Consider the following 14,128-nt stretch of genomic DNA (forward strand, 5'->3'; position numbering starts at 1 on the left):
TTATTCATCTAAATGTAATATGTATTCATTAACTAAATAATGATGTTTTGATTCATTCAGAAACTGTTTATCAAGTATTTTATTTTGTAAGTGGCAGCAGGAAGCGGTAACGTGTACTTTATGGCTCGCTTTGTAGTAGCGCTTGTATTCTTTTTTGTGCCGCTAACTGGTTGATATTTACAGACTAGCGACACACACCGTTGCTATTATGGAGTCACAGGTATGATTCAAGTGCAGCTGACGGCTGACGTTAATTTTGTGTTGATTTTTTGTCCAAAAATCTATTACTAAATAAGTGCAAATGTATTGCGGGCGGTAATTACACTGTCACGATTTTTTGGTAATAACTGAATTAACGTTAGCCAGCTTCCGAGTCAAGCTAGCAGTCGGACAGTGATTCAGTTGTTTTCTTCTGCAGGAAGTTCCTGGTCATGTGGATACTGTTAAATCGGACAAATGCCACTCGAAGCAAACAAACTGTTTTAATTGGTTTCTTTGTTGAAAGCATGGGTGTTGCTTTATTTTGACTTATGTTTAACACCTGGTTTCCTTTTTTAGCGGTAAATAGTGTGAGTGATAGCCTACAAACTTTACCCTGATGGTTAGCTTCATAGCAACAAGATGAATAGGGCATTGTTAGCTGTTGGACAGCTTCTGTCACTGAGACGTAGTGTGAGTTTTTCTGCTGTGTGCTGTCAGGTGGTAACCAGCCCGAAGGAAATTGCCAAGCTCTATAAAGAGCTCAGCCTCTATCCATCTTTGACCAGAGCAGATGTGGGACCCGTAATCACTTCTCAGTATGGGGGCAAATACAGCAACATTTACACAGGTACACTCAATGCGCTGCACGCTAACACGGTCAGATTTGCATGTAATGATGCACGTTAGTTATATTTTTTATGTGTGTTTTTTTCTTCTGCAGAATGGAACCAGCGGGATCTGGAGAGGAATGAGACTGTTAAGTTTTGTAGGCAGTACATTGTATTTCACGATGACAAGTCAGTGGTCTACTCTGGAGCCTCGGGAAACTGCACTGAGATCAAAGGAGAGTATGTATCACTTTCATATTTTATCTGTTGTTTGGCTACAAATACTGTCATACTTTCTGAGCAAATACAACAGTATATTCTCATTTGTGTCTCCTGTCAGGGTGCTAAGTAAGGATTCTCCTTCTGGTGAAATGAAGGCAGTTGTCAGAGAATGCACGGTTCAAGGAAAAGATAAACAGTTTCTGGAGGTGTGTGTCTGGCTAAGTGTCACTCCTGCTCTTTATTTGTCTTTGTTCCACTTTAGCGTTTTATTTCCCCTACTGTGGTGATCTCTTATTTTCCATGGCAACACCATGGAAAACTGTGTGTTAGCTTACATTAGAAAAAATCAGACTCTAACGTTCTTCTACTTACCTGCTTGTCGCCTTTCAGATCTGGAGTAAAAACATCAAGGTGAAGAGCATAGATCTGACAGCCTTAAAGAAGCACGGCAAAGTTTATGAAGATGGTAAGTCATGTTGTTGTAAAATCTTTGGTGTTTGTTGTTTTTCCTAAATATCTTAAATTTAAACTTTTACTCTATGTGCACCAGTGATAACAACATTGTGTGTGTGTGGTTTTTTTTTCCATCCTTAGACCAGTTTGGCTGCTTGGTTTGGTCTCACTCTGAGACCCACCTCTTATATGTGGCAGAAAGAAAGAGACCAACAGCAGAATCTTTCTTCCAGGTCTGTTTGTATTAAAACAAATTAAAAAGCATGAAATATATGTTGGATTATGCAAAAAAAAATTAGTTTAAAGATGAACTAATGACTTTGACATATTTCCACTCACACCAAAGACATGAAAGTACTCTCAAAAGTTGTTGAACGTCATTATGTCAGAAGTAAACAATATTGTAAACTTATACATACCTTAAATGTTTTCATTGTTTGTTTACTGACTCCTCTCTAGAGAGTTAATTCACTGTATAATTGAATGTGAAATAACAGAAATGACTAGTAGTTAATAAGTATTAACCATTCAGTCTTCCATTTTCTCCTTATAGACGGAGTCTCCAGAGTTGTCTTCTATTGGAGATGAGGACGAGACCTTGACAGCTGAGAAAAAGGAGGCTGTAAAAGTGAATGGAGCTAATATTCCTGAAACTGAAAATATTTTCACAGTTCAAAGGTTTAATTCTGGTCTTAAGTTCTTTTCCTCTTTAGTTTAAATTTTCCCATCTTATTCCTGCAGGGGGAGCAGTTTGTCTTCCATGAGGACTGGGGAGAGACTTTGGTTAGTAAGAGCTGTCCTGTGCTTTGTGTTTTGGACATTGAGGGAAGCAATGTTTCTGTGTTGGAAGGAGTGCCTGAAGATATCTCACCAGGACAGGTTGGTTTTTCCATTTGGTGTATGCTTTTCTTTAATGTTTACACTCTTCAAGTATCCTCATAATATTTTGTTCTTTCTCCTTTTTACTCTTGGTATCACACTGTTTCTCTGTTTGCAGGCATTTTGGGCTCCAGGTGACACGGGTGTGGTTTTTGTAGGCTGGTGGCATGAGCCTTTCAGACTTGGCCTCAAGTACTGCCCCAACAGGAGGTGATGACAGTTTACAACGATCAGTGAAAAGTCAGACTGTACAGCTGATCAGTCATAAATACCCTCATAAGCTAATACTGTAAGTCATTTATGTTTCATTTTTTTCTGTCAGGTCATCTTTGTTCTACGTGGATCTTACTGGTGGGAAATGTGGTGAGTGGATTTGTGTTATTTCTATCATTTCAGATCTATTTTATGAACACAAGTTAAGTTGAAGTTATTATATTCAGTTAAGTTGAAATGCAGTTTCACTTATTTTTAATCTAGTGTGTTATGGACCCAGCTGCAAAAGGTTGCTGATGTACATATGTATGTGTTTGTTGTGCCCATCAGAGCAGCTTTCATCAGGCACCAGCGCAGTGTGCTCTCCCAGGCTTAGCCCGGACCAGTGTCGAATTGTCTACCTAGAATGTTCTGTCTATGGACCACACATGCAGTGCAACAGGCTGTGTATGGTAAAACAGAATCTGGCTTCTATTCAAACAAATGTGTTAACTTTCCCTTATGAAAATAGCTTTCCTTACATTTCTGTTCATTGGCTTTGCTCTTGCTTTTCTCCTTTAATACTAGTATGACTGGTATACTAAGAAGACCTCGGTGGTGGTGGATGTCGTGAAGCGACCTGGAGAGGGTAGGGAATACATAGTGGTCACCATTTTTTTTCTGTATATAAAACTCTGCATATATTTATATTAAATAACTATTCATGTTTGGCTATGCAGATGGCTTTACCGGTATCTACAGTTGTCAGTTGTCCCCTCAGTGCTGGTCAGCTGATAGTCAGCGTGTTATTATTTCTTGTCCCCAGCGCAGCCTCAAGGTAAAGTTACTGTCTGGGAAATTTCTTGATATTGTGAGGGGAAAAATACACATTAAGGGTTAATATCACCTTTTTATATATATTTCAGTTATTTAAGAGTTTGCAAATAATGAGAATTTCGTATTTGTATGCAAAAAAATGTTATTGTCATATGTTTTTGGTCTTCTTAGGATCTCTTGATGGTGGATATAAGCACAGGGAGCATCACCTCTCTGACCCCAAGTGAGTCACTAGACATACTTAGGGTTTTTTAAGTATTTGGTTAGTTAGTTAATAATAATCTATATTGTTCTAGAACCACTTCAGTGTGTGTTTTAACCTGTTTCTAATTGTGATCACTGTTTGCCTTTAGAGTCTGAGGTTGGTAACTGGTGTCTGCTGAACATAGAGAGAGATCTGATGGTGGTGAGCTGCTCTTCTCCCAACAGCCCTCCAAATCTGGTAGGATCAGCATTTTTATTTAGAAAAACACATTTACATTTTCATATGTGTGTGTGTGTGTGTGTGTGTGTGTGTAAATATGGTATAATACATATACTGTTGCAAAAATGCAATTTTTGTGATGCAGCTGGGGCTGTGTCACTTACGGCAGTGTGATTTCTTTTCTACAGAGGGTGGGTTTCCTCCCAAGCAGGGAGTCCGAGGAGGATGTAGTCTGGGTTACTCTGGAAGACTCTCCGACGTTGCCAGAAATCGATTGGAAGATTTTGACCTTCACCCCTCCTCCAGAGCAAGACAACAGTCAATATCGTAAGATGGTTAATAGCATCTAATCGGAAATCATTAGAGATTGTTTTAAATGTAGTATTTGGTCCCTTTCTTTATCTAATGAGGCAAACTCATAAAGTTTAGTCCTTTTTTTTTTGGTAACCAGTATGCCAGCAGTGCAATTAGTTTCAATGGATAAAACTAGCTTGGGAATGCTTACTTTAAGTTGGTAAATATTTCTTGAATATTTATAATATTTGGGTTTACACCTCTAAAAACTGTTTTGTCTTTTTTATGTCAGAAAGGTTAACAAACTTCTCTTAAATCTTTCTATTCTAGCGGGCCTTGATTTTGATGCTTTGCTGATCAAACCAAAGGAGGTTAAAGATGGAGTGAAGCTGCCTCTTATCGTCATTCCTCATGGTTTGTTTCTTTAAGTTTGATTTTTAAACCATTATTTGTTTTCAGTACAGAGACAAAATCTGAATATTTATCAGTTGTTGTGCAATGTTTACTTAGAGAAATATACCAGAAAACCAGAATCAATATTGTAAATGCTCTGTATTAATAACATACATCAAATACAGCTACATTTGAAAGTAATAACCCTGTAATACTAATCCATTTTGGATTTACTTTTAGGATTGAATCTGTTTTGGGATTTGTTTCCTTTCAGTCGAGAGCTATTGCTGATAAGATTGTGGTTGCTATGACGATAGTGCGCTATTCTGATACCCAAGAATAGTCTTTTATGACACAGCTTGTAGTCCATGCAGTAGTAACATTGTAAATACTGTAACTCTACATGCATATTACTTTCATGCCTCACTGAACTATGGTTTTAAACACTCAGGCAATAGTTTTTAACACAAAGTCAATATTTATCTCATTAGGTGGCCCTCACTCGGTGATAGTGGCTGAGTGGGGTCTTTCTGTTGCTGTGCTGTGCAAAATGGGCTTTGCTGTATTACTGGGTAAGTTCTTATAAGAATGTGAAGTACCTAGACCTGCTAAGAGAACAGTCATCCCAAAATTACTTTAATTTAGACTATGAAAACATTAATGACTCTCTTTCTCTTTAATATTTGGACTGGGGTTTGGAACAGCAAATAAAGGGTTTTTCCTGGCTCTAAATGGGCGCTTGTGGGGTGACTACACATGTAGCCATAATTGGTCACCATGTATATAAGGCAAAACATATGCATTAATGTACTTAAGACAAGGCAGTTACCTCTTATTTTAGAGAATTTGATAAACAAAAAGTGATTTCATATGTTTATATTAAACTTAGTTCTGGTGATATATTTATAGATGGAAAACCTAAACCTCTTTGGTTGGCAATATAGTTTTTTATATATTAGAAAAGTCTGTAATCTGGATTTTGTGTATTTCTGTAGTATTTCCACTTGCTACAAACAAAACTATCCAGCACTAATGGTTTTATTATTGCAAGATTAAAAAATAACCATGTCACTTTACCATTTTTCCCCTCAACATTTAATTATTAAATATCACAGTTATTGTCAATACATGGATATCCCAATACCCCTAGTTTGCTTTATACATTTAGTGAATTATCGTGGCTCAATTGGATACGGCCAGGACAATATCCTCTCACTGCTGGGCAATGTTGGCAGCCAGGATGTCAAAGATGTTCAAGTAAGTGTCATTAACCCTCACAATATTTTTCATGTCATGGCTTTGAATATCTTTATATGCATCCAGTTTTTTGCTTCATGGTGATAGCTTTGTTTATATGACTGAGTTAATTGGTTTCGATATTTAGTGGATGTTAGTTGCGATACATTCTATTTAAAGCTCACAGCTCATAACACCAGTTCAGTTTTCAGTTCTTTTCGTCTTCTTCTCTCCTCTTACTTTTATTTTGCTTTGTCCATGTGTCTTTGAAATGTTTTACATTAGTTCTCTGCTTTTGTCACCACCAGTTTGCAGTTGAAAGTGTGCTGAAAAGTAACGACCTCGACGTGCAGAAAGTGGCAGTTTGTGGAGGCTCTCACGGTGGTTTCCTGGCCTGTCATCTGATCGGACAGTACCCAGAATTCTACAAGGCTTGTGTGGCTCGCAACCCTGTCATCAACTTGGCCTCCATGATTGGCAGCACAGACATAGCAGACTGGTAGGTCTTGTCATGCACATTCTCACACTTTTGCCCACATTTGTTTATGCATATTTTTAGGTAAGTCATGCGCAACCGCATAACTGTGGCGTTTTAGCAGTGACACTCCTTCTATTCAGTTATGACAGCTGGAAGTAAGAATGGGCAATAAAGCCAAAAAAACACAAAAAGACATTGAAAAATTCTTGGGGACTGGTCCTGTAATTGTAAATCCAATTACATAAAAGTGCACTTATAGCAAATCTAATATCCTTTGACATATTGTAAACATGGAGCAGGGGGAAAAAAAGGGGGGGATCAGTATGTTTTCAAAGATCATTCATATTAGTGTCACATGAAAATGCCAACGGCTTACATTACACTACTCTAACACAACAGAGGAGGTACATATTTTTCACATCATGCCAAGATTAAAAATAAACATTAATAAAATATCGTTACAATCTATAGCTTGTAATGATATCAGTTTGGAGGTATCTCAGGCTTGGAGGGAAATGTTCAAAATGTACACAAATACAAGAGGAACAGAAAATGGCATAGTCAAGCAGTCATATTTGTGTTCCTTTTTTTTTCTGCAGGTGCATGGTTGAGGCTGGCTATAACTACAGTACAGACTGTCTGCCTGACCCTGCTGTTTGGGAGCAGATGTTGAATAAGTCCCCTATTAGGCATGTTGCACAGGTATAACCTTGAAAATCTCTTCGGTTTGTGGATATGTCTTTGTAAGTGTTGTTGGACAATGAAGCATGAAAGGTGTTTTCTGATCTAGGTAAAGACGCCGGTACTGCTGACCATAGGAGAAGATGACAAGCGTGTACCTAACAAGCAAGGAATCGAATATTACAAAGCACTGAAAGCAAAGCAGGTTCCCGTTCGGTAAGTGGCCTCCTGAGTAACACGTTTTATTGCTTATGCCTGATATGGACGGGATAACTGGAGTCTTATTTTTGTCTGTTCATTCAGTAATGCTCTGATTTGTGTTGCTCAGGTTACTGTGGTACCCAGGGAACAACCACTCTCTTTCCAAGGTGGATGCTGAATCAGATGGCTTTATGAATATCGCTCTGTGGATAATTCAACACCTGAGTCTGTGATGATAAATTTCAGATAAAAACACAGTATATAGTTATCCCTGTTGTTACTGCCATGAAAGGATAGAATGACACTTACACACTGTAAGTAAGGGATGTTACATTCCTGTTCCTGTTTCAAGGACAGTGTGAAGTTCAAACTTAAGCCAAAGCATTAAAAGTGCTCTCCCACCAGAAGACACTTGGTCTAAACTCTGCTTTACTTGTAATCTTTCTGTGGGTGTGGTGTTTTCCACTGGATGTCCAGTAGGTTTTAACAAAACACTTGGGGGGTGGGGGGGGGACTGTTTTGATTGACAAACATTTTATTGATTGTTATTACTTTATGTAATCTTTACAACGGGTAAAGTCAAGGGCTTTACATCGTGTTGCTTTTGTTAAAGTCAAGTCACTTTAGGCAACTTATTTCATATTCAGTCTTTTTAAATCGATGCTGTTTTGATTTCATTCACCTAATAAAGTAATTGTGAACACACTAACAGTGGTGTTTGAATTTTTACATATGTACTGATTGAGAGCATTCCTGAAACTAGTACTGAAATTGTATGTCTTTTTTTTTTTTTTTTTTTTTTAACAGAAGTTCTAGAGACTTGAGGAAGTCTTTCAATTTTTTTCCACCAATAGGAAACCCCCTCTAAACTAATAAAATGTGGCTATTGAATTCAGAAGTGATTGTCATGGGACAAATATTGTTTTGTGAAGTTTTAGGGGTTTTTTTTTAACCACTTGATAATGCTTAAATCTTATCTCCCTTGTGAGTTTAAGAGGTCACATGGTTTGCATCAGACTGCTTTATATCTGACCACCTGCTTTCACTTCTGCATAATGAAAACTGCTTCTTGTCAGAGCACAGTCATCCTCTTATAACCTGTGCTCTCATTGCTTCAGAGCCTCTCAATGTGAATTTTACGATGCATAGTTCATGCGCTGTGGTAAGTGACTTTTCATTATATTCTGTTTGAAAGTCATACTTCATTTTAGGAAGTCTGAACTCGCAGTGTAAACATTTGTGTACATGTAAACCAGCTGTTAAGGCTCTTTTAGATTTACGGTACTGTGAGTAAGTCTTGAGCCACCTCTTATTATTTAAAACTGCGCTTGTACGATTCAAGCTTTTTTCTCTCACATACTCTGAACTCTCTTAGGCAAGCTTTCTTGTCATTTCAGTGATTTTCAGCCCAGTTCTTGTGTAATCTGGCATACCTCAGCCTTTTCTCCCTGCTTCCCTTCCTAAAGAATGGCTACTTGACACCCCCATATTTCTAAAGGGTATGACTTTCAGACACTGTTCATCTGTTGTAGATGAACGCTACCACTTCTTCTTCTTTTGTCCAGTTCCTTTAAATGTTTTAAGGACACACAGACATATGTCAGTTTTTTACTTAATGGCTCTCAGAGAATCACCTCGTTGATGCAAAAATACTATTTTATACGTGTGTTATCTTTGCCATGAAATTGGTTCTTTGTTAAGTTGTCAGTTATGAATGTGTTATTTTATTGTCCTTGGAAGCAAAATGTAAAGAAATGAGGGGTTGTTCAAGACTTTTGCACTGTACTGTAGGATACAGGTATATCCTTCTTCCCACTCCCTTTCAATGAGTTTTTGTAAATGAATCAGAACGGTAGCAATATTGAAATGTATTGACTTTTGTATAGTATTTTTTTCTCTCTTATTTTCTTTACTAAATGTACCTGTATATTGTTTACATGTTTGAAATAAATTAATAATAATAATGATATGTATATTATATAGCATCCTCAAACTTTTTGTAAGCAACTGAATTTAATCTTGTTACCTTTTTTTCAGGCTCTGGTGAAAAATATCCTCATCCTAAGCCAGCTTTTTCCATTGGTGAAGACCATAAATACAAAATTTTTACCATGTGACACCAATCTGAATGAAACTAAAGTTGACTGCAGTGACAGACCACTCAAGCACGTCCCCTTCATTAAGGCTACATCTGTAGCTTACATAGATTTAAGCCGGACTAAGATAAACCGAGTATGGCCGCATGCTTTCACAGGTGTCCCAAATCTGCATACTCTAAAGTTATCGGGCAACTGTCAGCCGGGCAGTCCGAGAGCTCTGGAAGACAGGTCTTGCAGAGTGAAAATCTCCAGGTATGCTTTCAAGCCCCTACTAACACTGAAACATCTGGATTTGTCAGGAAACAGTCTTACCTATATACCATGGTTACCAGAAAGCCTGGAGGTTCTTCATCTAGAGAACAATCAGATCTTCAACGTTATCTACCCTCTGAAGACTCCACATCTCGAAAAGCTCTTCCTCAGCAAGAACTGCTTTTATGCAAACCCGTGCAACCAGTCCTTTTACATCAGTGAAAAGGTTTTCCAAGAGCTCCCCAAACTCAAAAACCTCACATTAGGGTATAATAATTTGACAGCTATCCCTAAAGGACTGCCACTCTCACTGGGGAGTCTGGATTTAAGAGAGAATACAATCACAGAAGTCTTAGAAAAAGCATTTTTCAAAATGACTGCCCTGGAGGACTTAAATTTGGAGTGGAATTGCCAACGTTGTGATCATGCTGCAAGGCCCTGCTTTCCATGCCCACATAATCAGTCTCTAAAGCTACATTCAAACTCCTTTTATTCTGAAAACAGCTCAATTACCATCCTAAGTTTGAGGGGAAACTCTCTGAGAACATTTCCAAAGGGCCTTTTCAGACCATTGAAGAAACTGAAAATATTGGACCTCTCTGACAACCTCCTGGCATATGCTATGCAAAATGGGACCTTCTTTAAAGAGCTGACAGGGGTCGAGTGGCTTAGCCTTATCTATAACTATGAACCACTGAAGACTTTTCCGGAACTTAATCTCTCCCCATATTTTAACAACATGTCTGATCTGCAATGTCTTCTTCTGAGTGGTAACTTTTTCCTAAAATTTTCTAATGAAAGCATTGAAGTCCTCTCCAAGTTAAAAAGTCTAAAAGTTCTAGAGCTGAGAATGAATTTCATTAACACTTTTAATATGACATTTCTAAAACAGTTACCCTCTCTAACTTCTGTTGACCTCTCCCAGAACATGCTTAATTTCCTTCAGTGCTGCTCAATTTCACGATCTGAGATTGTGGATGAAAACCTGTATGCAGGCACTCTTCATAATCAACCTCTCACTCTAATGGCTAAAGAAGTCACATCTAGAAACAGTGTATGGGAAACGGAACAATTAAATGCTCTTGAAATATTAGAAGACAGTGTGACAGATATCCCAACACTATTGGATTTCCAGCTCCGAGCAGATGTTCTGGACAAAAGATTTCCAGTAATTACATCACTGTGGGACTTGAGAAATTTTCATTGCAAAAATAAGCTGACATTTGACCTGTCTCAAAATGATATCGTGTACCTTAACAAACATGTGGTTTCAGGCATGGAGAATGCAGTTTGTTTAGACCTTTCCTTCAATTACATGAACCAGGCACTGAGGGGTGGGGTGTTTGAAGGTATGACACATTTAGAGTTTCTTAATTTGTCTTACAATAGGCTTGATCTTTATTATAACGATGCTTTCAGGGAACTTAATTCGTCTCTGAAGATATTAGATATTAGTAACAATGAGTTTCATTTCAATATGAGGGGCATGGGCCATCGCTTTGAGTTCCTTGAAAATTTGAATCAATTGGAAGCCCTAAGTCTGGCAAACAATGCAATTGGGATGCGAATCAACCAAAGGCTGATCTGCAATTCTTTGAAGTACTTTGACTTCTCTGGAAATAACCTGAACATCATGTGGGACTCTGACAACAACAAGTACACTAATTTCTTCCAGAACCTGGCAAATCTAACCTACCTGGACATCTCTAACAACCATTTAAAATCACTCTCATCTGAAGTGCTGTGTAATCTCCCAAGTAGCCTTAGGGCTCTCATCATAAGCAGCAATTCTCTAAACTATTTCCCATGGCTAAACATCTCTGCACTTACCAGTTTACATTACCTGAACCTGAATCACAACTTCCTTTATAAACTGCCAAATTATGCAGTAATATTTGGAGTCAATTTTACCTTCCTGGACCTCAGTCACAATCGGATCAGTTATATTCCTGAAGATTTCTTTAATAATGCAAAGTCCTTAAAATATTTGTATCTCAGTCACAATCAGATCAAAGAGTTGAACCGAGAGCATCTTCCTGTCCTCTTTAAAAATGACACTCGCCTTGAAAATCTCACCCTGCATGCCAACCCCTTCAAATGTGACTGCAATACCTCCTGGCTTGCTGACTTCTTGAGTACTACACCGGTACACATTCCTTATCTAACCACAGATGTACGGTGTGAATTCCCAGAGTCTCAGCAGGGTGAGAGCATACTGTCCATGGACCAGCGTTCTTGCCAGGACATATATGGTAGTGTAGCCTTTGTTGCCTGTTCATTTATGACTCTGGTGTTTACTGTTCTTCCTTTACTGAAGCACCTCTACGGCTGGGATATGTGGTATTGCCTGCAAGTGCTCTGGGCTGGACACAAAGGCTACTCCCAGATAGCTGGGACTGATTCGCATTATCAATATGATGCCTTTGTGGTGTTTGACACCAGTAACCAGGCTGTGAGGGACTGGGTTTACAACGAGTTAACTGTCAATCTGGAGAACTCTGGTCACAGGAGATTTTGTCTATGCTTAGAAGAAAGGGACTGGATTCCTGGGCTGTCATGTATAGAGAATCTTCATAATGCGGTGTACCGGAGTGTGAAAACAGTTTTCGTGCTGTCCAGAGGTGTTAACGGAAATGTGAATGGTGTGATCCGCCAGGCCTTCTTCATGGTTCAACAGAGGCTTCTGGATGAGAAGGTAAATGTAGTAAAATCAGCCTTTTTATTTTCACATATTTTGTGGCTGTAACTTAACCCACAATCCTAAAATTATCCCTAATTCTGTCTCGAAAAGGTGGACGTAGCTGTGCTGGTTCTGATGGATAAGATGTTTCCCAAACTGAAGTACCTTCAGCTGAGAAAACGATTGTGCAGAAAATCTGTGTTGTCATGGCCGCATCACCCATGTGCTCAACCCCTTTTCTGGAATCAAATGAGAATGGCGTTGTCATCAGATAACCTCAAATTTTATGACAACAACATGAGTGAAAGTTTTATATAACCTCCTTTTACATGCTACCAGAGACAATCATGTTTAAAAAGATCTTCCTCCTTCATATCGCTAAATATTAACAAACTTGACCTTCCATTCACATGCTGTCACATATATTTGATTGGTGTTAAAATTTTATTAACTCTTCCATATATATGTTATATATATTATTCTTATTGCTCTGTTGTTTTATTTAAAAATTGGTTTCTCTGGGACGTTATTTGTTGTTATTGTTATTATGATCATTTGGATGTATTATAATTTTCTTGATTTTTTTTATTTTCCTTTGCCTAATCCAGTGGTTTACAACACATGTATTTGTATTTGCAGAAAATAATATCAGCTTTCTTTTCCGTTATATTTTGTCAGACGGAGGCACTTTTGATTGTATTTGTGTAGCATCTAAACCTGTAATTTACCTATTTTATTATATGTACTTTGCTCTACACGCTTAAAGTCATTCATTACTTTTTATGCAATCGCGATGCGTGGGCGACACAATCCCATGGCATATCTGCCTTGCGTGAATGCACACAACTTGGTGTACTGCTTATCAAATCTTTGTCTTCAGACCACATTCACGTTTGGGTTGCAACGTTAACTAAAGCACCAATATAAGAGATATATTAAGCTTGACTTGATTTCCCTTGAGTGGCTTGATTTCATAAATACCGGCTTACCAGCAACACTGAGCACTCCACCGTCTACAGAATTTTACTTCTCTTCCGTTATGTTAAGGGAGGAAATGAAACCAGCACTTGTTGCAGGTTACAGATCACTAAGGACCTAGTATCACCTACTTAAATGATCTATTTTTTTCTCTGTTAGTTTAATGAGAAAACAAAATCATGTCATGTTGGGCTCATTTTTTCTCATCGTCTCGGTGCTCTAGCTTGGCGGCATCTCTTTTCTGAGACCGAAACCCCGGACCAAATATAGTTATAATTACTCACTGTAATTTCTGGTTTATGGTCTGTTGAATAGAAAATAGGATCGTGCCGAACAGCTGCACTTCCACGATACACTTCAAAGAGCACCTAACTGCACTGTCACAAGTCACCACACAGCATTTGTATTCCAGAATAGCCCGGTTTTACCCAATCACATGGTGTGATCTTAAATTATGTCTCTACATCTACTTCAACCAAACTCACTTCTGTCTGTGTAGGCTCTTTTGTTTGAAAAACAATATTAAGTTCCATCTGCTGTGTAGTAAAGGGAATTTCAGAGCTTTGGCTTTGCGTAATACCTTCCAAGTACCATTCCCAATTCATGATTCATAGGTATATGAAAAACAGGAAACCACCCAATCATGGCTCTTCGCGCTGCCCCACCACGGCGCTTCGTCGCGCACGCGCCAGCTGGGAGAGCGCGCCCACGCGGACCCGATGGCAGTACAGGTCATGAGCTGAGCTGCTGAGATCATGGAGCCTGCGCCGAGGTCGGACAGGGTACTGATGGGACTTTACAGTGATGGAGAGGTGCCTGTACGGTAAGCTCGGGCAAACATTTGGGTGCGCACCTGGACTTTGTCGAATTATTAAAAAATAAATAAATACAACATGAAAACATTATTTCAACAAATTAAACTGTGTGCTTTTTGTTTTAGCGGCAGATTAATTATTATGTAAGGTACGAGTCCGAACTCATGTAGCCGTGTGCATACGAGCAAGAAACTAATCCGTCATG

The 14,128-nt window shown here is 38.5% G+C and overlaps 3 protein-coding genes across 13 annotated transcripts in view; all 3 read left to right on the forward strand.

Annotated features, from left to right (window-relative positions):
• Positions 1–76: 76 nt before the first annotated feature.
• Positions 77–7,804, forward strand: apeh (acylaminoacyl-peptide hydrolase). Of its 2 annotated transcripts, none has more exons than XM_005477983.4 (23): positions 77–220; positions 700–829; positions 923–1,049; positions 1,150–1,237; positions 1,422–1,497; positions 1,626–1,717; positions 2,038–2,112; positions 2,226–2,363; positions 2,482–2,573; positions 2,686–2,726; positions 2,907–3,028; positions 3,144–3,204; positions 3,296–3,393; positions 3,564–3,615; positions 3,746–3,834; positions 4,005–4,143; positions 4,441–4,524; positions 4,995–5,075; positions 5,672–5,760; positions 6,048–6,238; positions 6,817–6,919; positions 7,008–7,114; positions 7,227–7,804. In XM_005477983.4, exons 1-23 carry the CDS (start codon positions 209–211, stop codon positions 7,330–7,332), a joined length of 2,193 nt encoding a protein of 730 aa, XP_005478040.1. In that variant the 5' UTR covers positions 77–208; the 3' UTR covers positions 7,333–7,804. The 2 variants fall into 2 exon arrangements, with proteins under 2 accessions (XP_005478040.1, XP_005478039.1); XM_005477982.4 differs by lacking the exon at positions 77–220 and adding an exon at positions 409–569.
• Positions 7,805–7,902: 98 nt separating this feature from the next.
• Positions 7,903–12,885, forward strand: tlr9 (toll-like receptor 9). Its single transcript, XM_005477981.4, has 3 exons — positions 7,903–8,261; positions 9,137–12,145; positions 12,242–12,885. Exons 1-3 carry the CDS (start codon positions 8,241–8,243, stop codon positions 12,446–12,448), a joined length of 3,237 nt encoding a protein of 1,078 aa, XP_005478038.1. The 5' UTR covers positions 7,903–8,240; the 3' UTR covers positions 12,449–12,885.
• A 294-nt stretch (positions 12,886–13,179) lies between these two features.
• The window catches only part of LOC100695931 (ELKS/RAB6-interacting/CAST family member 2-like), a 155,025-nt gene continuing 154,076 nt past the window's right edge, over positions 13,180–14,128 (forward strand). For all 10 annotated transcript variants that reach the window (XR_001224690.2, XR_003215694.1, XM_005477984.2 and 7 more), the window contains exon 1: positions 13,180–13,931. The gene's annotated coding sequence lies outside the window, so the exon portion shown is untranslated. The remainder of the gene's footprint in view (positions 13,932–14,128) is intronic.

This window comes from Oreochromis niloticus, linkage group LG20, assembly GCF_001858045.2.
Source record: "Oreochromis niloticus isolate F11D_XX linkage group LG20, O_niloticus_UMD_NMBU, whole genome shotgun sequence".
In the NCBI taxonomy this organism is placed as follows: domain Eukaryota; kingdom Metazoa; phylum Chordata; class Actinopteri; order Cichliformes; family Cichlidae; genus Oreochromis; species Oreochromis niloticus.

What these genes read in the sequence shown, in the direction of transcription:
- apeh (XM_005477982.4), top strand. Translation starts at nt 531, where the DNA reads ATGTTTAACACCTGGTTTCCTTTTTTAGCGGTAAATAGT. An exon ending in AAGATATCTCACCAGGACAG is followed by an intron (nt 2,364 to 2,481) that starts GTTGGTTTTTCC and finishes CTCTGTTTGCAG; the next exon opens with GCATTTTGGGCTCCAGGTGA. An exon ending in GCAAGACAACAGTCAATATC is followed by an intron (nt 4,144 to 4,440) that starts GTAAGATGGTTA and finishes TTTCTATTCTAG; the next exon opens with CGGGCCTTGATTTTGATGCT.
- tlr9 (XM_005477981.4), top strand. Translation starts at nt 8,241, where the DNA reads ATGCATAGTTCATGCGCTGTG. An exon ending in TGCATAGTTCATGCGCTGTG is followed by an intron (nt 8,262 to 9,136) that starts GTAAGTGACTTT and finishes CCTTTTTTTCAG; the next exon opens with GCTCTGGTGAAAAATATCCT. An exon ending in AGAGGCTTCTGGATGAGAAG is followed by an intron (nt 12,146 to 12,241) that starts GTAAATGTAGTA and finishes TGTCTCGAAAAG; the next exon opens with GTGGACGTAGCTGTGCTGGT.